At 38.2% G+C, this 26,295-nt stretch overlaps 1 protein-coding gene across 19 annotated transcripts in view; it reads right to left on the reverse strand.

Moving 5' to 3' along the window:
* EFCAB11 (EF-hand calcium binding domain 11) overlaps nt 1-26,295 on the reverse strand; it is a 144,836-nt gene that overhangs the window by 80,917 nt on the left and 37,624 nt on the right. For 4 of the 19 annotated variants that reach the window (XR_012037078.1, XR_012037079.1, XR_012037077.1 and 1 more), the window contains exon 6: nt 24,740-25,017. The exons of 13 other annotated variants lie outside the window; for them this stretch is intronic. Coding sequence is in view for 2 of the 6 variants with exons in the window: in XM_072839652.1 (XP_072695753.1) it covers nt 12,258-12,297 (40 nt within the window). In the remaining 4 variants the exon portion in view is untranslated. Of the gene's footprint in view, nt 1-12,242; nt 12,298-24,325; nt 25,018-26,295 lie in introns of those variants that run through there. 2 more of the 19 variants (XM_072839652.1, XM_072839655.1) reach the window with 2 other exon arrangements.

A 26,295-nucleotide genomic window follows, 5' to 3' on the forward strand; every position in this document is an offset into this window, starting at 1 on the left:
TTCTTCCTTTAATTGCTTTTTGTAGCTCCTTTTTCATTCTTTTTTTAAATTGCGTGTTGCTAAGCAATGTGCACAACGGTAGGATATACATTCATTACCTTTGAACATGGCCCACATGGAATTATCTTCCTCTACTCCTTTACCTCATTGGAATTGACCTCAACTGCACTTTCTTTCTTTTGACCTTTCTTTCTGCCAACACACCCATCTTCCTGTCCTCTGATCATGACATAGTAGCTATTGTAGTCAATATTTATCCCCATCTTTTTCTACGCCCCATTGTTTTTGTTAAGCTCTGATGAACAGACTGATTTCACATGACTATTTTCTTTTTGGTCTGTTCTCTTTGTCTTACTTCTTTGATTTGTATTTAAAGACATTAGAAAGACACCTCTTCTTTGATGAAATTTAGGTCATTTTTTATTATTTTCCTTTCATCACTTTTGTTGTTCCAGATGCTGGTTTGTTTCAGGACCACAGCACCCATTATTGCTTTCTTCCCGATATCACTTATTTACTTTAGTGATTATATCAACTATGGTATAGTCCTATGAAACCACATCACTTACTCGACATTAATTTGTTCTATTTTTCAATGACCTACAGTGTATTTATTTAGCTATGGTAAGCTGCCAAAAAAAAAAAAAAATCCCCCTGTACAAACCAAACAAAAAACCAAATACCTCAATTACTATAAACATGTATTATAATTTTTTTAAAGATTTTATTTATTTATTCATGAGAGACAGACAGAGAGAGAGAGAGAGAGAGAGAGAGAGAGGCAGAGACCCAGGCGGAGGGAGAAGCAGGCTCCATGCAGGGAGCCCGACATAGGACTTGATCCCAGGTCTCCAGGATCAGGCCCTGGGCTGAAGGAGGCACTAAACCACTAAGCCACCCGTGGCTGCCCATAATTTTCTTTTATATACATGTCTGACTAAATAGTTCTGAAGAAGGCAAAGAGCAGGCTTTACCTTTACCAAACCAAGCTAATTTGTACCGTTGGGCTCATATGGATTCTTGGGATTCTTGGAGACAATGATTTCTAAGTAAGTGTGGAAAGGTTTATGATTCAGGATCCTGTGATACTCAGTTTGACTCAATCTGGCCATAACTTTATGAGGTCTTACTACTCTAATTCTAAAGAAAGCCAAGTAATGCTTCTTCCCCTATTACAACACAGGGAAGTCACAGTGTTACAGAACGTCGAACCAAATTCAATATGCATAAACTCTCTGGAACAAATCTGTTCTATCAGAAATGTCAGAGGTGTAATGGGTGTCCATGTTACTACTAGTATGTTCTCTTCCACATCTGGCCTATTGATGACTTTTTTGATTTCCATTTATTCTAAATTTTACAAGTATACCTTTCTTAATATTTGTTGTAGGACTCCTTTCTCCTGCGTACTAGATTGCATAGTCAAGTGAAAGGACTCAAACTAATTGACCTCATAATCAAAGGCTCCCACTAGATTTTAAATCGATTCTAAACTGAGAACTTGCGGGATACCTGAGTAGCTCAGCAGTTGAGCGTCTGCCTTCGGCTCAGGGCATGATCCCGGGATCCAGGATCGAGTCCCACATCGGGCTCTTTGCAGGGAGCCTGTTTCTCCCTCTGCCTGTGTCTCTGCCTCTCTCTCTGTATCTCTCATGAATAAATAAATAAAATCTTTTAAAAAAATAAAATAAATAAATAAACAAACAAACAAACAAACAGAATTTGCTTTTCTATTTCTTTTCTTTTGAAGGTGGTTTAGGATAAGTTGAAAAATGATAATAAAAAGTAAACAATTAAATGGAAAAAAATGTTAACTACTTGAAAGAAAATGAATGACAAAAACATGCCAACTGTGTGTTATAAATTCTATGACTTCCTTTGAGGTTAGTTGGCTTGTATCTTGGCTATTTCACTAAAATGAAAGCGAGTATCACTTATGAGGCAGTAGAACATAGTAGTTAAGAATGTAAGTGTGAAAATTTACACGAGTTAAAAACAGTCAAGACAATTCTAAAAAAATTACAAAGCTGTAAGAATTATACTACTAGATTATCAAAACTTATTAGAAAGCCATATAATCAGGAGGGTGGTATTGGCACAAGGATAGACAAACAGACCAATGTAAAATAACAGGAAGCCCAGGGAAGGGTTGATGCTATAGTCTCTCAAGTCCAAAGGTAGTTAAAAGGCAGAAACCTTTCTTTCTTGGAGGACTTCAGTCTGTTTTCTTGTGTCCTTCAACTGATCTATTAGAGAAGGCCCACCCACATCAAGAAGGGTAATTTGCTTTACTCAGTCTACTGATTTAACTGTTAATTATATCTTAAAAAAATCTTTCTGCAGCATTTGGACTGCTGTTTGATCAGAAACTGGGTACCATGGCCTAGCCCAATTCAAACATAAAATTAACCATCATACTTGGCATTAGGCAAAGATTTCTAAGGTAAGACCAAAAAAAAAAAAAAAAAAAAAAAGAATCATTTAAATATTGATAACTTGGATTTTAAAATAAAAGACTTTTGTTTTCTAAAAAAAAAAAGTTCAGAAAATGAAAATAAAAGTCATACACTGAACCTGTATCTAGCATATATAAAAATCTCTTGCAACTTAGTACTTAATTTAAAAAAAAAAATAGGCAAAAAAAAACAAAACAAAACAAGCAAATAAAAATATGGGCAAAAGACTTGAACACATTCTTCATTACAAGAGATATGGATGGCAAACAAGGACAAGAAAAATTATTTAAATCACTTGGGGAAGTAAAAATTAAACAGTACAAGGAGATGCCACAATACACCTATTAGAAAAGGCTAAAAACAAAAACAAAACAAAAAAATTAGCAATACCAAGTGCCAGTAACAATGAACTGTAACTGGAAGTCTTAAATCTTACTAGTGAGAAAGCAAAATAGTTTGCCAGCTTCTTAGAAAATTAAAACATAAACCTATTGTGTGACTCAGAAGTTACATTTATTAGCCCAAAAGAAATGAAGACAAATATCCAAACAAAAACTGGAACAAAATGTTTATAGCAATTATTCATAATTGCCGCAAACTGGAAACAACCCAATGTCCATCAACTGGTAAATGAATAAACTGTAGTAGAATTCATACAAGAACATGTGACTTAGCAACTATCAGGAACTAACCATTGACAAATGCAACAATGTGGATGAATTTCAAATGCATTGTCATGTGAGAAAAACCAATACAAAAGATCACATACTGGGTGATTCCATTTATATGACAATCTGGAAGAGGCAATGATATAGACATAGAAATAAGATCAGTGGTATCAGAGATTGGGAGTAGAGGTAGAGAACTGAAAGGAAGAGAGATATTTTATATGTTGATTTGGTACTGGTTACACAGCCATATACATTTGTCAAAACTCATATGACTACACCTATTAATGGAGAATTCTATAATATATAAATTATACCTTAATAAATCTGATTTTTAAAAATGAGAAGTGAAAGAAAACCAAAATGATGAAAAAATATTGCATTAGGATAAAATTTAGTAGGAGAAAATAAATAGATATTGGAGTTCAAAAATAATCTAAATTTTCAAATTGTTAAGAATCTGTTCACATCACTTTAAATGCTTACACATTTTTAAAAGAAAAATGATGTGTAAAAAAAAAAAAGAAAGAAAAATGATGTGTATCAAATCACAATGATATTTAGATTCCAAGGAATACATTTAAGAGCAGAATAGTTTTATTTTAAAGAGTCAATATTTATAACACACTGGAAATCATATGCAACCATGGAGAAAGGATTAGTTATCAGTCTAAAAATGCACAAGGAAGTACATTATTTTTAAGAATACTTTCAGAGAAATACAAAAGGTCACTGCCCTAGAACACAGCTTCCCAAAACTCTGCTATGGATGGTTTATAAGATCTTGAGCCCCAAAGCCTCTTGAGCAGGCAGACGGTCAAAAGCAACTTGTCTGTTTACCTAAATGCACTTTATACATACTTATTGTCTATGAGTGCAATAAGGTGAAAAGATTGTAAAGCACTGCCCTTGAGAAATTCTTGTGTACAGTTGAAAAGGCACCAGAAAGCTTACTGCAGTATTTAGTTTAAATAGTGAGTCACTAAAAACAATATTAACACCCATCCATAGGCAAGTGGATAAATAAAATATAGATTTATCTTTCAATGAGATTTTATACTGCAATGAAAATGAATGAACAACAAGAACTACATGTATTATTATTAAGGAATCTCAAAAACTTAACGTAGAGTGAAAAAAATCAAGATCTTGGCTATAAATGATACAATATAATGTATATGACACTGGAAAACATGTAAAACAAGATTACATATTATGGATAAATGCCTACCCAGTTGTATTAAACATGCATAAAACTGATAAATACCAAAATATAGATTATCACAGTTCTCTCTCTAAAGAGAGAGAGGGTAAGGACTCAGGGAAGAATGCATAGGGGTTTTCAACTCTACATGTATGATTTTATTTCTTTAAAAATCTGAAGTAAATGTGGCAAATGCTAAGACTGGATAAAGCTAGGTAGCTGAAGCAGAAGAGTTACATTAAATTACTATCTATCCCTTTCTGTACTTAAAATATTTTTTAATTTTTTTAATTCGAGTTCAATTTGCCAACATATAGCATAACACCCAGTGCTCATCCTGCCAAGTGCCCCCCCTCATTGCCCATCACCCAGTCACCCCAACCCCCCACCCACTTCCCCTTCCACTACCCCTGGTTCATTTCCCAGAGTTAGGGGACTCTCATGTTTTGTCACCCTCACTGATATTTTCACTCATTTTCTCTCCTTTCCCTTTATTCCCTTTCACTAATTTTTATATTCCCCAAATGAATATATAATTCATTATATATGAGACCATATAATGTTTGTCCTTTTCCGATTGACTTATTTCACTTAAAATATTTCTAATGAACACACACAAAATGAAAGTACACATTTGGTATCTTGAAATTTGGTAGGAGTCCTGGTTAATTGGAGATTTGATGATTTATGCAAAAATACAATTCTCATAGCCCAAAGCATCAGAAATTTTAACCAAGCCTAGAGATTAAATATAACCATTATATTTAACCAAATATAACCTTGGGAACCTAAACCCAAGGTTGGTTTGGACACCCTCTTCAAGTTCTAAGAAACTCAAAGAAAATTTAATATGTTTGAATGATAAAGATTATATATCACATCTAACATGAATAACATTTTTCTATAGTCATTAATAAAATTAATTCACTGCTTCATACAACAAGTTTGAAACGACCACGTGCTTTGTGCTAACCTGAACATCCAGAGGTAATCAAGATAGAATAGGTAACATTACTGCTCTCATGGAGCTATTATAGTCAAGTTTGAGAAAGAAACAATATGCAAAGACAAAAGATAGTCTCAGAGATTGGTAAGTGCTGTAAATGATAAATCTCTACCAGTAGGAGAGATTTATTCAGGGAGGGGGTTAGGGGGAAGTCACTTTGGATAGGTAAGACTCTTCTTTTAATGCAGTGTTTAAACAGGGAACCACGAATGCAAAGACCAGAATAGAAGGCAGCAAAAGTCTTGAAAAACTGGATGCTCAAGATAAGCATAAAAGAATAGACATATGCTCTCTAAGCCTATAGAAGTAACAAGAACATTTAATATCACTCAGTAGTTTGAAAGTTTTACTATTTTTTTGGAAAAATTAAAGATAGAAATAACTTGTTTGCTATCCATGGATATTTAAATGTCATATCTCAGTCATATATCAAGACTTCTTATATGGTATTTAAATAAAAACAACTATTATGTTGTTATGCTGAAATAAAATAACACTGAAATTAAGTAATAGGGAATCTTTAAGGTATTTACTGAATGACATGGGTAAAAATCAACCCTTTTCTAACATATGTACTAACCATTTAGAAAAGACAACAGGCTGTAAATATATTCTTGAGAACAGGTGTTATGAAATAAAGCAAGCAGGCTTAGGCAGGGATCAAAAAAGCAGGTGACTCTGAACAGTGAAGTAGTATTACAGTAGGACATTAAACATCTGTATCATATTTCAGCACATGTGTTAACATTCAGACTTTTCTTGAAGCTATAATGTATTTCCTTAGGAATGGATATAGTAAATAGTGGCTTTCTTCATTTCAATCAGAAAAGAAATAATCTAAAGTACATTTACAGAGACGCAAGCTCCAACAGTCATGCCAGTTATTAGCTATATCCCATATGGCCACCTAGGGGCATTTAAAGACCATTCCCTAAGTCATTGTCCAATCTACTGAGTAGACAATACTGCTAGCACGATGATGAGAATTACAAGGAAGGAAATGAAATGCTGAAAATGCTGCCCTGTCTTTGTTCATAAACCATGATGCAGTGATACCTTCTGCTTGCAGTTCTGATTGCTACAGCTCAGGAGATACTGAAAGGAAGTCTAAAGAAATAGTGGAACTAAATTAGTGGTCAAGGACCAAACAAGCAGTCTGTAGGGATACGGGAAAAAAAAAAAAAAAAAAACTATTCAGATCTTCTAATCCAGAAACACAAAGGCTGAGAAAAGTTTATGAAATCAGGAAAGTTTTGCATGATAATTAGAGTGATTTTCCAAACCTGAAAATTAAGACCCATGAAACATTGAAGATTAAAAAAGGTTATATGAAGACAATTTTTTAAATCCCAGTTTTATGAAGCATCTTATCCATAAGATGGGACAAGATGAAAATTAAAAGAAAAAGCACAATAAATCATTTGATAAATCATAAAATCTGAACTCCAAATTTGAATCCTGATTTACCTGTGCAACCTTGGACAAGTATCTTAATCTTTCTGTGTCTTGGTTCTTTATCCAGGAAATAGCTATTGTGAGGATAAAATGAATAAACAGTGCTTGCTACACAGTAGGTGCTTTAAAAACTTTAGTGGTGACTCCATGCACAGAAAACAGTTAACACAGCAGGACTGATTGCTATCCTGCTTATGAGGCTCGCCTTTGGCTGGCATCTGGAAACTTGGATTTTCAGAAGTTTTTCACTAACATTAACTCATATGATTGCTGTGCCTAAAACTGTTTGTGCAATATGGCTTATGAAGAACACCTGCTTTCCTTCTGGGAGTCTGGATCTTTGGTACATGCCAGGTAGAGACTGTCTACATTATCATCTCACAATAAAAACCCCGGGTGCTGAGTCTTGAATGAGTTTCAGGTTGGCAACACTTCACACATATTGTCACAACTTGCTGCTGGAAAAATTAAGCATGTCCTGTGTGATTTCACTGAGAGGCGATCCTCAGAAGCTAGCACCTGGTTTCCCCTGGACTACACCCCATTTGCCTTTCCCTTTGTTAATTTTGTTTCATATCCTTTCTCTGTAACAAATTGTAGCCATAAGTAAATTATAGGCAGAGTCCTTCTTCCTTGGAGCACTATCAATACTCATAGTTAAATTATTTTATGCTAGATATTAGTAAAAATGCACTGTAATATCTTGAAGTCAAGTTCAACATAAGTGATTTTTAGATATAATACCTCGATGAAGGGACGCCTGGGTGGCTCAGTGGTTGAGCATCTGCCTTTGGCTCAGGGCGTGATCCCAGGGTCCCAGAATCGAGTCTCAAATTGGGCTTCCTGCATGGAGCCTGCTTCTCCCTCTGCCTGTGTCTCTGCCTCTCTCTCTCTCTCACTCGCTCTCTCATGAATAAATAAATAAAATTTTAAAGCAAAAATAATACCTTGATGAAAACATAAAACATTGTATTGTTTCTTTCATAAATAATAGGTGAAATAAAAACGTTGAGATTCAGTGGCATGTTCATTAAGTTATACCACTATTTCCTGACAATATGCTTTTACATCACATGAAAAGAAATATTAAGCTTACACCTTCTAAATGATATTCAAGAGAAGAACAATAGTGGTTAGAAATACTTAGGCATATCCTTCAGATAGCAAGAGAAGATAGAGCACAACTGAAATGCCAGAATCCACAAACTAGAAATGTATCACTAATTTCATATATTTTCTACATCTCTTACAAATAAGCTTTGTCTTTTCTAACACTTAGTAAATCCAATGCTCTGCCCAATAAATCAATATCTGGAAAACAGAATTTAGAAAAAGTTTTGAGAGAAAAAGTACTTAATAATTCATGTGACTTTCTGTTTTTGGATAGATCAATTTCTCCACTGAAAAAAACAAAAGTGCTGCATAAGAACTAAAACAAAACTACCTTAAAGGCACAGTTTAAAAAAAAAAAAAAAAAAAAAAAAAAAGGTAGGGCCAGGTCATATTCTTGGGATAGCTCAAACCCAAAATGGTTAGTGGAAACTCAGCATCCCAGAACCATGTTTACCCTGAGGGTGAGGATCCATATCTGAATCTGGGCTCTGGTTTGGTGGCATCATAGGAGAAGAGATCAGGAGTAAAGAGACCCAAGGCTTACCCATCATGGATTGATTATCTCATAGGATAACTTCCCCACATTAGGCTAATACCCAAAGAGCTACATGAAAGTTGTCCTAAGCAAAGTAGCAAGAGAAAAGGAAAAGGAGGGCAGCCTGGATGGCTCAGTGGTTTAGGGCCGCCTTTGGCCCAGGGCCTGATCCTGGAGACCCAGGATTGAGTCCCACATCAGGCTCCCTACATGGAGCCTGCTTTTCCCTCTGCCTGCGTCTCTGCCTCTCTCTCATTCTGTGTCTCTTATTAATAAATTTTAATTAATTAATAAAAGGAAAATGATAACCCATGTCTGAGAGGTTATGGATGTTGACTGTCCCTCATCTAGAGTGGCACCTTGGTCTAAGCATACCTTGAGTGGGTACAGAAATTTCAACTTGAGAACTTGTTTTAACATGCTCCTATACTAATAGTGTATACACACACACACATTAGGGAAAATATGAGCAAACTGAATGCAATTGTATATAAAAAAAGATAACATGACCAAATAGGGTTAATAAATACATACACGTATTGACCACATTAAACAATAAAAACCAATTATCTTCAACTCAACAGATACAGAAAAACATGTATCAATTTTAATGCCGATTCTTGATAAAAACTCTCAATGTAGTAGACTAGGTGGGAACTTTTTAAATCTGACACAGAACACCAAATCCTATAGCTATGATCAAATTAAGTGATAAGATGCTGAAGTCTTTCCCCCTGAGTTTGGGAATCAGACACTATCATCACTTGAAAGTATCAATCTTAGTGCATAAGTCGAGGAAAAGAAATGAAAGACATGAGAACTGGAAAGGAAGAAAGGAAAGGCTTTTTTTTTTTTTTTTTTTAAAAAGAGAAAGGGAGAAGTGGGGAAGGGACAGAGGAGAGGGAGAAAGAGACTCTTAAGCAGGCTCCATGCCCAGTGCAGACCCCCACACAGGGCTCGATCTCACAACCTAGAGATCATGATCTGAGACAAAATCAAGAGTTAGCCATTTAACTGACTGAGCCACCCAGGTGCCTCAAAAATTTTCTGAAAGGCTTTAAAAAATACTTAATAGAAAATATTCCAGGGCAGCCCGGTTGGCTCAGAGGTTTAGTGCGGCTTTCAGCCCAGGGCCTGATCCTGGAGACCCGGGATGGAGTCCCACGTTGGGCTCCCTGCATGGAGCCTGCTTCTCTCTCTACCTGTGTCTCTGCCTCTCTCTCTCTCTCTCTCTCTCTCTCATGAATAAATAAAAACATACAAGTAAAAAAAGAATAAAAAATTAAAACATTCCACATTCAAGGATAGGAAAACAGTATCACTAAGATATTCATTCTCCAGAAATTGATCTGTAGATTCAAGAAATATTAATTAAAATGTGAACAGGATTTTTGGCTCCTAACAAGCCAGTTCTAGATTTATATGGAAAAGCAGAGAACTGGATATAATCAATATACTACTGCAGAAGAAAAGTAAAGAGGGAGATTTGCCTTACTAACATTAAGATCTTATGAAGACATTGTGAAATTGGTGAAGGGTGACCAATGGAACAGAATACAAAATGTAGGAACAAAGGCAGCATGGCAGAGCTATAGAGAAAAAAGGGTACAGTCAAAAAAAAAAAAAAGTAGAAAATAATGATTATTCACATGGAAAAAGTTCCCACATACTATGCAATACTCAAGAATCAACTCTTGAAGAATTAAGGACTTAATTTTCAAGAGCAACACTTTAAATTTTATGAAGAAAATGTAGATGCCTCTCTAATCTTGAAATAAGAGTTGCTTAAATAAGACACAATCATTCCACTACAAAAAAGATTCATAAATTCAACCAAATTAATTTATGTTTCAAAAGATATCTGAAGAGAGAGAAAAGACAAGCCATAAACTGGGAGAAGATATTTGTTAAAATGACAAAACATTAGTACTGAGAACATCTATAAAGAGCATGGTCAAATCAATAGAAAATAAAACAAAAACGGATACAAGCTATGAATAGGTCTGTCACAGAAGAACCCAATAAACATGAAGATATATGATAGATGATCCATTATAATCAGAGAACATAAATCAAGCCCACAATGAGACACTGTATACCCACTCCAATGGAAAAGGAAGTCTAATAATACCAAGTGTTGGAGAAGATGCAGATCAGCACTCTTTCACATGGTGATAGGAGTACAAATTAATACAAATGATTTGGAAACATCATTTGGCATTATAAAATGTTGGCACTATCAAAGTAAACATCTGCATACTTTATAACCCAGGACTTCTACTCCTAAGAGAATCAGTTGCACTTGGGCATGTGGAGTTATGGCACAAGACTGTGCAGTATTAGTAGTAATAGACAAAATAAGCAAAACTAGAGGGAGAAACAAAATGCCCATCAACAGGAAAATGGATACATTTTGATAAATTCATACAATGGAATGTTATACACATTTAAAATGAGTGAATTCTAATTACACACAAAACAGGGATTAATATTAGAAACATATTACTGAGTGAAAAAAGCAAGTCACCAAAAGATCACACACATCTGATACTCTTTTTTTTTTGATACTCTTTTTATATAGTTTTAAAATGAGAAAGATTAAATGTTAAGGAAATATATAGGGGTGTGTGTGTATATACATACATATTTGTGTGTGTGTTTAAAGCAAAGGATTAATAAACACTTCATTCTGGATAGTAGTTCCTAAGCGAGGAAAGCAGGAAGTTTTTTTGTTCATGGATTGAAAGTACTCATTGTATTATTAAACACACTAACTTAAAAGATAACTGTGTGCAGAAAAATTATATTTAAAAAATTAAATACTCAGAAATTTACAACTTGTTACAACCTGTTTCAAACTATTACACCATATTTTAACTATTACAAACTGTTAATATGCCATTTTGTAATAATTTATCATGACACTTATTTATACAACCTGTTGGAAAGGCTAGCAAGTAAACTCCAGTCCACAATAAGGAAGTAAAATAGTCTACATTGCTTCGATAAAGCTAATCTAAGGAATTACGATAAACAGTTCCTGTAGTGTTAAGAAACAAAAGGACACCAGCAACAAAAAGCAAAAGGCATCGAAACCTATCTGTCAAGGAAATCTGACTGTAAAAATACATCCACATTATGAACGGAGAGAATGAAGCTATAATTCTATAATCCACTTGCACAGACTGAATGTTTTACCTCTCCCCAAAATCTGTATGTTGAAACCTAACCTCTGAAGTGATGGTATTTGGAGGTGAGGCCCCTAGGAGGTAGTGAGGTCAGGAAGGTAGAACCTTCATTCTAGGTGCTGTGCTCCCAAGGGAGGGGAACCCAGAGAACTCCCTTGTCTCTTTTGCCACGTAAGGACACATCAAGAAGATGGCTGTCTTGAGCCAGGAAGCAAGTTCTTACCAGACCCCAGATGTCTCAGCACTTAGAGCTTAGACTTCCCAGCCTCCAGAACTGTGAGAACCAAATGTCTGTTGCTTAAAACCCCCAGTGTATATATAGTCTTCTGTTATAGCAGCCTGGATGGACTAAGGCACCACTGCAATGGGGAGGAACACACTGTGCCGGATGCTGGACTGACAGGCCTGGCTCCTAACCTTGATCTCTACCAGCTTAGGTGTGTGACCTTGGCGGGGGGGGGGAGGGGGGGGCGGTCATTTAAACTCACATCTGTAAAATAAGACTGTACCAAGTTTTAAGGATCTTTTCATTGGTGAAAGTCTATGATCCTGTAAGAAACTATTCTTATCAAGAATTAACAAAATCATGACACCATTTTCTTATACAAGTAGCATAATATGTAACTTGATACTCAAGTGCCTTCGGATGGATGACAGCAATGTCCACAAGCTCTAAGTAGAAAATAAAGCATTAATACAGTATTAGCATCAGATTAGTTAAAACGTAAAAGGTGTGTTATGCAGAGACAATTTCCAAATGGTCTATGAATTGGCTTTTTGGTAGGTCAGAGGTGTTTTGTGGATAGCCTTTTCACGTAACTACACTGAGGCAAAAAATTATAATTTAGGTGTTATGATTTAAACATGAAGCATTGAATTCTATAATGGAAAAGAATTTGATAAGTAAGGTAAATCTTACAGAGATTCACCCATCTATATTTGCATGCAGAGGAACCTCTTTTGGAGTAATATTCCCAGCCTCTCCCCATCTCCTCATGCATTCCTCCTAGAAAAGTGACTTATCTGATGGGCACTGCTCCTCCTTTTCTCTGTTAAGAGCTACCTGATTGTGGGGGCATACACAGTGCTCTGTTCCCCGATGCCACAGGGGCAGGCCTGCATGTGGGGTGCCTGTGCTTGGAAGGGAAACCTGTTTCGTTTGGCTACAATCTAGCACGCCCATCCCTCCAACAGAGCTATTTCAAAACAGAGCTGACATTTTAATCTACTATTCTCTAACGCTTGTATCTCTTTCTCAATTTATTCTAGATGGTGAAAGAGGGTGCTAAGTTATTATGCCTCCTTGAGCCCCGACACACTAGTATATAGCAGGGAAAGTAAATGAAAGACACATGTATTAATGTAAATAAGTCTCAAAAAGACAATGATTAGAGAAAAAGCAATCTGCATTTATATGTAAGGTTTAAAAATAAATAAAACGATACTACATATTTCAAATACATAAATCTGTGTCATAAAATAGAAAGGCACGCATGAATGATTTTAAAAATTCAGGATAGCGATTATCTCTGGGGCAGAGGAAGGGAAAGGCAAGCAGGCAGGGCTCCCCACGGGGCTTCAACCATGTTTGGAATGGAATGTTTTGTTTCTTAACCTAGGGGGAACACGTATGTATTTTTTTTTTGTCTCAATTATTTTACATGTACATAATACACCCTGATGCTCCACGTGTATATGACAAGAGAATATGGAGGAGAGCTGAAAAAGCTCTGCCCGGTCACAGTGCGGCTCCATCAGCTCTTTTCCAGAACCCCTGGAACAAAGCCAGCGAGAAGAGGCATTGGCCATGCCTGGAGATAGACACTAAATGCAGCACTGGCTTCCACAGTGTTATTCTAAACAGGAGGAAAATCTATTAAACCACAGAAATAGGGAGAGTTAGAAAGAATAAAGCCAACAAGCAAGCATCCAAGGAGTGGAATTACTAGCAGCACACCATGGAAAGGCTTCTAGAACTTACCTTTGCCAGAATGAAACCTAAACTGTTGCCTTTTAATAACAAAATATTTTTTATTAATTATCTCTGAAGGAGGACTCCATAAGTGTTCTCAGCAATGCAATTTTAATGCCTTGTAAATCACTAGGAAGTTTAGTTCAGTGGAAATTTTAAGTCAGTATATTAATATGGTCTGAAGACACATAGAGAGGAGATCGTCTATATTGTTTCCGGATTCCCAGGTCTAAATCAGATACCCTGAATCATAACCATGATAGAGCAGAGCCTACAAATTTGTGTTGCTTCATTTAAAAGTATGTGTGTGTGTGTGTGTGTGTGTACACACGCATCTTTTAAATATTTTATTAAATTGCTAATTTTTAACAAGTCCCTTCCTTAAGAAGAGAAGTATTCAAGTAATATACCCTTTCGGGACTGACACATGTGAAGGTCTTAAAATCATTTTTTCATGTCTTGTGTCTCCGATGAAGAAGAACAAATGAAGAACTGCATTAACATTACAAATCACTGACATTTAGATTAGATATTTCATATCATTTCATATCATTAGATCTTTCATATCATTTTGTGATTTGTAACCTAAGGATAAATAAGATATTAGAAGAGGTAGCTGACCACGGATTGAAATGATAGATACAGTCCAGGAAAGTTGCTTTCCCATCCAAGTATATCCCATTTTCTGCCACATTCATCTGTAACAGCCCAGTGGACTCAACAGTTTCTCGTGCCCAGCATGGACTCAGAATATCTGTTGAACTGAACTTTACTGATAATTAGAAACAAATGCAGCAGGATGGTGAGGATACAGAAAAGGACACGACAGCCCATTAGTGTGACTTTGTAAACTGGGAATGCTCAGAAAACCTACAAATCTTGAGGACTCTTAACATCTTTTTTTTTATCCTTTCATCTCTTTTTACAAGGTTTATAACCTTACAGGTGGCTACAAAAATGATTAATATAAATATATATAGAGATATAATAAAAGACAGAATACGCTATGATGTAATAAAATACAATCATATAATGACATAACAAACTACAGAATCCATGAATACGGCATCAATCATTCTCTCTTGTAGTATTTTACCTTCTTTATAGCATGTTATTCCTGTCTGAAGTTAACTTGTTTGCTCAGTTGTCTTCTTACGAATAGACTGTGAATTCCTTGAGAGCAGGGACCTTGTTTGCCTCGCTCATGGCTCTACCCCCAAGCACCCCAAAAGACCCTAGGTGCACAGTAGGTACTGAATAATCATTTACTGAACGGATGAATGAATACATGCCTGCCCAATTTACAACCCCTCTGCTTTAAGGCTTCGAAGCGTGTAACAAATGCATTCCCTACTTTATCAAACTCACCGTCTTGAATACTGGGTTTACTGAAAAAGGGGGTAGGGGAGAAGAAAATGAACTCCTTACAATATGTATTCGAGAGAGCTGATGCTACAGAGAAGAGCATGGAAATGAATGCTGTTATTTAATTTACATATTTTAATCACATTCATCTGATTCATTAAAAACTAAAAATAAATCCTTTCACTATTTTTACACTAGGCACTAATTTAATTATATTCTGTGACTAAAGCTATTACATTACGTATTTTCTATCCAAATTACCTTGTACTCTTCTAGCAATATGAACTATCTCAATATGTCACAAGTATTCTTGCGATCTGAGAAATAGTATGAGGTAAAAAGCAATATGAACACATTACTGAATAAAATGCTTATAAAATGGGATTCCTTCTCTCAGCCAGAAAAAGGAGACACAACACATTAGGTCAGTCATTAGGAGTGAAAGCCCCACGAACAATGCCACGTCTGCGTTATGCATGAATCTGGCTGGCGCTCCTACATGTCTACCAGAATTTGAATAACTGTGTTTTACTGAACACACATTTAAAGGAGAAAACTATCCCTTAAAAAACAAATTCAAGAATCATTTAAACATAGTTCTCCTGGCCTAGTTTCAGAATCTATCATGAGGTATTTTGTCTAAGTTAAATTTAAAACGTCTCATTTGTCAAGCTGGCCTGTTACAACTAATAGGTTTTAAAATGATGATCAGCCACAGAACCTTAAAAAATATTCCATTTTCATATAAAACCAAAGATCATTCTGCCTGAAATGAAGTTTCATTTTTAAAACTTCATGCATTTGAAAAAAACCAATCATATACTCTTGGAAGAAATGGTCATTTTCCATGAAAGAAAATGTTAGTAGGATTCAACAGTAGCACCAAAGTAAAACACACACTGTCAAATAAAGGCTGTTTTGCTATTTGGCAAAAACAGAGAGCTTATTTCTATATAATGAGCAGGAGAGAGGGGACGGAAAATTCCAGGTGTTTGAAAACTAAGAACGTAGGGTTTTGTTTTTTTTAAACTTAGTCTTGTGAAAATATAAGCATAAAAATCACTGTTAGCTTTGGATTACGTTTAGGAAATTATAAAGAGACAACATACAATTATAGTATTAGGGTGTGTAAATAATCACAATTTCTTTTTTTTTAAGATTTTTATTTATTCATGAGAGACAGAGAGAGAGGCAGAGACACAGGCAGAAGGAGAAGTAGGCTCCTCGTGGGGAGCCTGATGCAGGACTGGATCCCAGGACCCCGGGATCATACCCTGAGCCCAAGGCAGATGCTCAACCACTGGGCCACCCAGGTGTCCCTAATCACAATTTCTTATCTACATTTAAGGCCATTTCTATAGAAATACAGAACTTCAAAATGCACTGTCATTCAAGCAGCATCTCAAACCCCATCTGCGTGTGCACAATGGGACAAAACCTAAGTGGCTGATGGGGCAAAAGGCACGGCTTCAAATGGGATCCTTTGGGGGTGGGCAGTGATTCCCACCATCACCCTCAGGTTTGGTGATTTGCTAGGTTTTGCTACACCCTTTGGTCAAATTAAGTCACAGGGTCAGCTCAGATTCAGACAGTGGAGAAAAACCCTAGGTCTTGATGGGAGGAGAGCCAAGGTACCCTGAGAAGGGGTGTGCCAACAAAGGTGGGCGAGTTGTTAAGGCCATCTTTACAAACACCCAGCCGGCACATACACACATTTGGTCCTTTTCCTATGCAGTGGGTGTCTGAATAATCTCTGGGGGATTAATGGGAGAATTCTTAACCCAGCAAATTCAATGTTACCATAAAGACTCCTCTCCTCATACATGCACATGGGGCATAGAAACTCACATTTCTGGGCGTAATGTTCCAGATATTCATGAGGGGTCTAGACCCCACGCCTGAGCACTGCTGACAGAGAGGCAGATCACATGCAGGAAGAGCCGTACGGCAGTGCAAGGCAGGTGGCACACGCTTCATGCACAATGAGATACAGAAACTCCTGTCACGAGCACTGAGAAGAGGAGATGGTCACTGAGGAATAGATGGATCAGAATGCGTGACAGAGGAGGGGACCCGACCCCATCCTGAGGAAGGGGCAGGGCTCACAGACCAGGGTGCAAAGGAGGCGACATCCCAGAAAGGAGTCTTCGTGTGCATGATGGGGTGAAGGTAATAGCTCATCAAGAAGGAAGTTAGAAGAACCCAAGGAGAGTGGGCAGAGGTGGTCGGCCTTGAATGCCGAGTTAAGGTCTGGCTTTTAGCATGTACACTTAGGCAGGGGGCCTGGACACCTGCACTAAGGGGATGGCAAGAGGGCTGACAGCAGAAAGTGCACAAGCAAAGGGACCGGAGATGGAATAAATTTAGTGCAAGGACAGAAAAGGAACAATCAATGATGACTGCAAGAATGAATCTGGGAAAATCATGGTATCACTGACAGAAATAGAAAGGAAAGAGCTGACTTGAGGACAAAGATGATGACTCTCACTTTAAATATCATGAACGGAAGGTGATAACAAGCAACTTAGAACACTTCCAGCTATTTATTAACTGTGTGACTTTGGGAACATTATCTAACATCTCTAAGCTCAGTTTTCTTATCTGGAAAATAGGAATCATAATGTGTGTGTACAACTCATTAGGCTATTGTGAGGACTGAACAAAATCATGGCAATGCTGGGCACTCAAAATATGACAGGTACTTTTGCCATTATCTGGTTTATTATTTGACAAACAGTCCAAAAACTTTTTTTTTTTTTTGATACTGTGAACTTATGATTATCTGCTACAGCTCTAATCAGGGTTTTTTTTTTTCTCCTCCAGTACAACTGAGGTAATTTAAAACATTCTATTCTAATGGCAGTCCTTGTAAATTTTCCATAGCATTTGAGTCTGAGCAATTTATAACCCAGAGAAGGCTCCGATTCTATGACAAATTCATCACCACAAACCATTAAAACTAGTATGTCAGCTGACCCATCCGGATTAGATGTGAGCATTTGACAGCTATGGTTTTTCCTAGGAAGCATAGCCCAGTAGGTTTAAATGGGGCTTCTTTACACTGAAAAAATTGAAAGAGCATGATTTAATAATTATTTGCAACATACCAAGGATCCCTTTGGGATGAGAGGTTTCTGTTTGGCTCTGTTTGTTTGGGATATAAGAAAATAAGATTAAATAATGAGTATAAGATCCTATAGTAATAATGTAGATATGAGTGGTGGGGAAATAGAAAAGGTAAATCCCAAGTAAATTAGAGAATTTAACAGGGGAATTATTGGTAATCCTGGGCAGCGAAACACATATTTATCATGTACATAGTAATTGCTTAATAAACATTTGTTAAAGAATGCTGAAACTGGTGATATTTGATGATAAGGACATGTGAATTATTTGGTTTTTTCTTCATTTCTTGCCATTAGACACCGTACTATCACTCATGGTTTTCTTCAAAGAGTAAGCAAATAAAAGGTATGAAAATGGAGAACCATTTTAAAGAGGTATTTAAAGCTAGAAGGAGGGAAAATTGAAGTCCAGGGAGGTTAGCAGATGTGCTGAATCAGTTTCCTACAATATGAAGTCAAGCCTGAACCACTGACCAACAGCCTGGTACATATCCCACCACCCCACCGTGGTGAAGACAGAGTAATGGAGAAACTCATACCAGTCAATTCTGTGATTTGTCTGAAGGTCTAACAAAAGGTTGAGAAATGTGGACTTCAATTATGTAAGCCATAAATGTTTCCCATTACGATATTTAAGCAGTTGTGACCATGTAAAATATAGATTTTTTTTTTTTTTTTGGCCATTAACACAGTCACATTTTACAGTTTGGCAGTATGAGGTTTTATATTTTTATCAAAAGGTTTTATGACCAAATTGTCAGAAATCAGGGAGTTTTTCAAAAAAGGGTGTACAATTCAGCTAAAGTGTTTTCATATATCCACAGCCTTGGGTCTATGAAAAGGGTTATAGCCATAGATTATATAGCTCTATTTTTGACCGTGAAAATTTATATGCTGTCCAGATCTTTATTCTATTGAAATTGAAATGGAAAAAGCCCTTAAATAAAACGATTCCTTCAAAAATCTGTAAACTGTGGTAGAGCTGATTGATAAAGAGATTCCAAATCCCTTTCAAGGGTGCACATGGGGAGAGATATAAAAGGGAAAGACAAAGGTTCTCGCTTGCATGATGGATGTGCTTATCTGTGCTGCCAAGCTGGGGTCAGACAGTCTGCGGCAGAGCCAATTTCTATCGGTTCATGTGATCTTCGCCAAGGCACTCAGCAGCTCTGCCTCTTAGTTTCCTCATCTCTAAAATGGGGGTAATAAGAGTCGCCACCTCACAGGGCTGCTGTGAGGATCAAAGGAATGATACACAAGGAAATCACGCGGAACAGGCCAGACCTGGCATGCAAGAGGCACCTGATGTGCACCCACAGTTGTTACCACTCCCCCATGACCACTGACTGCCCTCTCTCTTGCTCCAATCCCCACTCTTCTCCTTTATCCACTCCTGTTCTGTGCCTTCTCTCTCTCTCTCTGGATGCCTTTCCACCCAGGGTTTTTCAAATCCTAATTCAGTCGCTAAATTCCTGGATGGCCCAGGCTGGACTCAAATCCCCTCAGCTCTTTGTGCTTCTACAGTAGGTACCACTTTCTGCTGGATCCTATGGTCACTCTGGGAAAGGCTATCCCTGTCCGATTTGCTCCAACTTGATACCCTCCTTAGTGCCTTTTTTAAAAAATATGTATTTTATTTATGTATTCCTGAGAGACACACAGAGAGAGGCAGAGAAATAGGCAGAGGGAGAAGCAGGCTCCCTGATGCGGACCTCGATCCCAGGACCCCGGGATCATGCCCTGAGCCAAAGGCAGATGCTCAACCACTGAGCCACCCGGGGGCCCCTCCTTAGAGTCCTGTACGTGGCACTCACTCAGCTAGCATTTGTTTAATAAATCAATAGAGAGACAGAGTTGTCATCTAGTGCCTGATCAACTAGTAGCTGTTATTACCACTGTCATGAAGGAGGAGAGGCTGGTCCTGGGAGGCCCAAACATCATTGCCTGCTTTCTGGACTAGAGCACAATTTATGAAATATAAAGATAATTTGAAATATAAAGATTTCAAGGCTCAGTGGTTTAGCACCTGCCTTCAGCCCAGGGCGTGATCTTGGAGTCCTGGGATCGAGTCCCACGTCAGGCTCCCGGCATGGGCCTGCTTCTCCCTCCTCCTGTGTCTCTGCCTCTCTATGTCTATCATAAATAAATAAATCTTTAAAAAAAAAAAACAAAAAAACCTCAGGTTTGAAACGAAGTCAACTCGGTCAGTACCCGACTGGAAAGAACGTAGTGTTACTGTCATCTCTCCATTATCCACAGTGCAGAGGAGGAGTAGACCTTTCAAGATTAATGCCCATTTGGCTGTGGCAACTCATTCCTAAAGTGAAAAACCTTTTACGTCCTCCTGTCTCTCTTTAGAGAGAGGTGTCTTTCTAGACACCTTCATTAAAACATCAATAAACAGGGACCCCTGGTTGGCTAGGTGGTTAAGCATCTGCCTTTGGCTCAGGGCATGATCCTAGGGTCCAGGATCGAGTCTCACATTGGGCTCCCTGCGGGGAGCCTGCTTCTCCCCCATCTATATCTCTGCCTCTGTCTTTCATGAATATTCAAAAATCTTTTAAAAAAATAAATAAAATAAAACATTAATAAACAGTAAGGGCCTACCAGGGGCCAGGCATAGTGCTCTCACATGTATTCACTCACATAATTCCCTGAACGACTCAGTGATGTAGGTTCTCTAATATCCGTATTTTACAGAGGAGATGCTGAGGCACATAGAAGTTAAGTAACTTTCTCAAAAGTCAACTGGCTAGTTCATTTTATCTTATTTCAATCCCTCTTCCTTCATTTATAGTCCTATGGGAGTGCATTGGGAATCAGTATGGAATATCTGGAATATTCAACTGCTAGTGGAATGTGAGGTCAGAGGAATTCTCTCAGGTTAAGTCTGACCTGGCCTGGCAGTGCAGGGAGGGCCAAGTGTGTGAACTACAATGGGTTTCATGAGTCAAGGGAGCTCAGGTTAATCTAAGCTGGCCTCCAAATCTCAGGGGATCTAAGCCGACAGGCAAAGCCATGGACTATCTGGGCAATGACAGCAAGGGGAATCTAGTGAGTATCCCAGATGGTACAGTTATTTTAGAGCAAGAGCCAGCCAGAAGCTTAGGAGAAGGCAGAGTTTGGGGCAAGACTTCGCACTAATCAGGAAAACCCAAGAAACTAGATGCTGAGCAGGACACGTAGTGCTGTTGTTAAGCAGAAGGTGAGCTTGGGAAGGGGTCCCTGGGTTCAACCCAGATAGAGGCTACTCTTGCCACAGTGTAATCCATTCTCTACTCGGCAATAGGAGAGATGAAATAAATGACAAACCTGATCAAGTCACTTCCCTAACTTAAAATAACTTAAAGTTCAAACTTCCTGAACATTACAAGGCCTTACACAATCTGGCCCATGTCTGCCTCTCCAGTCTTATCACTCTGTATTTATCCTTCTGGCCCCAGACAAATGAAAGCAAGTATATTCAACAGCAGACCAGCTACATGGAGGGACTTTGTTGGAACTGCCATGCTCTCCTGCTAACCTCTGCAGATGCACTCTGTGAGACGCACTCTGTCTCTGCCTGCCTATGGTCATCCTTCAGGTCTCACACTGGCTGTTGTTTCCTCTGAAGTCGGCCTCATGCCGGCTCCCCAGCCACATTAAGCATCCTGTACCTTCCCACAATGCTTTGCAGTCATCTTTCAGGATTAACCATCTTGGATGCTAACTACCTATTCTCCCCAATTGGACTATTAGCTCCTGGAGGGCAGGGTAGGATTTGTCTTGTTTTCTTTCATATATTCCTAGTGTCTGCAGTGCAGAAGGTGCTAACACATAGTTATTTCCCCCAAACAGGAAAAGATATAAGCCCGAGGACAAATGTGCACAGGGCAGAGACATCTTCTCAAGTGACTCTGGGCAAGAAAAAGACAGGATTGCACATTCCACACCAAGTATAAGGTGAGGACCATACATACGGTCAGGCATCCAGGGAGGATTTGGAAACGTTACCAAGAATCCACAGAGGGTCTAAATTTCAGTCATTTGAAAGTTATACAAACTGTGTCCAATGCAGTCACAAAAATATAGAGGTCTACTGAGTACTCATGTCACTTTGAGTGTTGAGAGCTTCACTTGGAAGACATGAGAGTCTGACTTTTAGAGCTTTTAACTTGTAGGGAGAAGCAGGAAGAGCACCCTGACCTTGAGGTAGAACACAAGAATTCAGAAAAGTTACACTACAATCTCTTCTTTAGCATTGATACGAACCTACCGACCAGGGGACAGGAAATAACCATGAGCTAAATAAAGAGAACCTGGGTCACCATGGGATAGTATTGTTAGGAAGTGGCAAAGGGGAAACCATAAAGGCTATTTTGTTTTAATCATTAACGAAAGTACACCTACTTCACATGTTATAGATCAGGCTTGGGGGAGAAAAGACAAATTAATCTAAGACTACTCATTTTGTGATAGCTTAAAGCAAATGATTTTTAGCAATGTTATGAAGCCAGCTAGCAAAATAAATAGAAATGAGGTCCAAGGAATCGAAACATGGAAATTTGAAGAGAAAAAGAACTGCACAAAGCAAAACAGACCAAATATAAGGCTAACCAAACAAAAGCTAAATCAAATAAATAGGCATTGCCGTGTGCCCTGGAAGACTGCCAAGGAGAGTGAATTTCAACAAAGAATGCGTCTGCCACCAGTTCAGAAAACTTCAATTCCAGAGGGCCAAAGGAGGGTTGCAGCCAACACAGAGCACCACGGGAGCACTGGGGTAGAGATGTGCAGGTCACAGAGTATTTTGGGCGCTCTAGACAAGCACTAGAACCTTCCCCTAAGCAACACAGAAGCAGGCAGCCCACTTCCTCCTTATGCATCCCAACAGAGCCCTTTAGAACAAATGAGGTCACAGAAATGTGCAACTCTGAGGATAGCCTTCTCTTCCCAATTTGTAGATAAAAGGGCCACTGTCAATATGTCTTGACCAAAATCCAAAGTGTTAAGATGAAGTGAGTCCGTGCAGCCCAAGTGAAAGCAATGGCAATCACCTGTGAACTTGGACCCTAAAGACAGAGTCCTGGGCTTTGGAGCTGAAATCAAGGGTAGATGAAGGAAGTCTCACTTCCTGGGTTAGAGCTCAGCTCGGGCCTAGAGTAGTCATAGTAAGTAGTAAGAGCAGTAATCCTAGGTACAGCCATCACCACCACTACCATGGTCTCCCTGCCTGACCATTCGTATTGTGTCAGGCATAGAGCTAGGTGTTTTGCATGAATCAACCCTTTCTACATCTTATTATCCTAATTTTATAGCTGGTCACTTTACAGATAAAAGAACCAAGCTAAACTGAAATATTTCTCAAAGGTCTCCCAACCAATAAGCAAAGAAGCAGTTATTCCAAACATGCTCTTAACCAACAGACCTGGCCAGAAGTCCATTAAAAGAAGGCAGATAATTGGTAAACACTTATTGTTGGCTTGGTATGTACTATGAACTAAGCTAGGTGACACTGAGACAAAAAATAAGGAAGATTAAACAGAATTCCTTTTACCTACTCTGAAAAAAAAATCTTGAACTTTATTAGTCTTTAAAGAAAGAAGCCTCCCTACTCTTTAAAATTGACTGTAACCTATCCAGCAAATATTCAGGTTGTTCAAATCCATAAGGAGACTAACAAAACAAAAAGAGAGTTGATAATATATAGCTCAGGGGCTGTTTTTGGTTGGCATTACCCAAAATGCAGACTTATTTCATTCCAAGCACTGGGAGGCCTGAGAGTCTGAAGCTCCTTAAGATTTCCTGAGCGTAGCATTGCTTTTTGCTCAGATTTCTCTATTGCTCTCTTGATTGAAATTTCTGTACATTAATATGTGCTTTTTTTTTTCTACATGACCTATTTTCCAATGGGACTGAGGGGGAAAATCACAAATGCATATTTAAAGCCACAAGAATATTTAAATTCTCCCTATTTTTGTCAGACATTTTTAGTACTTTCTATTTGAGATGAAAGATAAAAACTTGTGTGCATGATTAATTGTAATGATGAAAGAATGCGAGGCAGTTGCTTAAGAAACAAGAACAACAAAGGGATAAACTACTGCAGGCATCACCAGGACTGGAATGACACTGCTCTGTGTACTTGATTTCCATGGCAACTAGCAATGGGAAGATGAATGTTTCATAGTCACTCCGCTCTGCAGTACACGTCTATAAATCAAACTTGCATAAAGAGCACAAGATTTCTGCTGTGGGCTGTACTCAGAGCTGGTTTATTTTCCTGTTACTGTATAAGTATGGAAAAGAAGCACAAAAACAATGAGGTCATTTTTAGTGGGGAACAAACTCAGAAATTACTAATACACCTGCGGCATAGGATGTCATTCATCTAGCAAGAGACGAGAAGCAGAGCAGGCGAGGCAGCCTGCAAAGGAAAACCTGGTCTGCCTCGGTAGGGGTGCTTCAGTAGGGGTAGCAGACATGGGCACCTGTGTGCTCTGAGAACCGTGTGCTGGGTGCCTCTCTGCCCCTCCCCTCAGCTCTGCTCCGAAATGTATGTGGGAGCATCTTAATTAACTGTCTTGGATACAAAGTTTTCATTCTGATAATTGGGTAGAGATGATGCTCTGGGTTTCGTAGGGAAGCTTAGAGAGGCTGAACAAACACACACCTGCTTTTGTTTCCACGGAAAATGGCTTCTCGTGTAGATGTTAGGGCAGCTAAATAATGTGCTGGCGTTGAACTGGGAGTCAGGAGACCTGAGTTTTGATCCAGGTCTGTGTAACCTTGAGGAAGCTGTTAAGTTCATTGACCTCCATTTTCTCAGCTAGGAGAGAGATGGTGTATGTGATTTCTGAAGCCTCTACTGTCATCCGAGGCCACGATTCTGTCTGTATCTTAAAGATCCAAATCAAGGAGATCTAACCAAAGATGTCAGCTCTGCCATTCCTAAAAAAAAATATATATATATATATATATATATATATATATATATATATATATATATTGACAGCCATATTATTAATTGTGTTTTATGACTTTATCATCATAGTGAAGCATCTGCCAACCGGTGTCAACCTTCCAAACACATATTATGCTGTGGAAAAATTAACAAATTTCATCACCAGAGTTTTAAAAAGTTTTAGAAATTTTACAATCCTATAACTGATTTTTGTAACATTATAAAGAATACTTAAATTTAAATAATCTTCCTGTTATATAGATAAGGGCTGCCTATCAGTTCCTGCCAAGCAGGAAGCATCCTGCTTCTTGAAGTCTACAGCTGTCTTCTGGGGTTCATCTTTGTAACAGTAATGCTCAGTAAGAGTTTGTGAAACAAATACATGAACAGGTAAGCCAACTCTGAGGCACACCTTTGCTACACCTTTTAGCAATCTTTTATTGCCTTCCTCAGTCTTCAATGTTTAAGCAGACCGACCTACAGATAAATATCACGAGGATATAGAGGCAAGTATCTGAAGACCAGATAAACTATCTGAATATCTCTTCTGTGAGTTTGCGAGTCTACAAAATCCTCATGGAACTTCACAACCTAGAAATATATTTTCATTAGCAAAGCATGAGGCATAATCAGACATAAAGAGGACCTCCCGTCCTCAGGCTTGACTAAGTCTGGGGGTAGAGCAGAGGCTCAAAAGGACTCAGTCCCAGCCTCTGCCTCCAATGATAGTAGCAAGGGAAATGACACCCAAGGAGCACTCCTTATCTCAGTTAATGCTTATGCCAACTCTGGGGAAAAGATGTTATTATCCGTGTTTACAAGCTGGGAAAGCTGAGCTGTAGTCCTGTAAGTGACTACAGGATGACAATTATGAAATGTATAGCAAAATTACAATCACTCTCCCTGACCCCAAGGCCTTTCTGTGCTTCTGACTGAATCTCAAGACACAGTCAAGAAACAGACTATTGCTCTACTGGGCTTCTTTGGCACTAAAAAATTAAGGGGTTAAAAAGAGTTAAACAGGGATCCCTGGGTGGCGCAGCGGTTTAGCGCCTGCCTTTGGCCCAGGGTGAGATCCTAGAGACCCGGGATCGAATCCCACGTCAGGCTCCCGGTGCATGGAGCCTGCTTTTCCCTCTGCCTGTGTCTCTGCCTCTCTCTCTCTCTCTGTGTGACTATCATAAATAAATAAAAATTTTAAAAAATCTAAAAAATTTATTTTTATTTTTTTTATTTTTATTTTTTTTATTGGTGTTCAATTTACT

Source organism: Canis lupus, chromosome 9, assembly GCF_048164855.1.
Source record: "Canis lupus baileyi chromosome 9, mCanLup2.hap1, whole genome shotgun sequence".
In the NCBI taxonomy this organism is placed as follows: domain Eukaryota; kingdom Metazoa; phylum Chordata; class Mammalia; order Carnivora; family Canidae; genus Canis; species Canis lupus.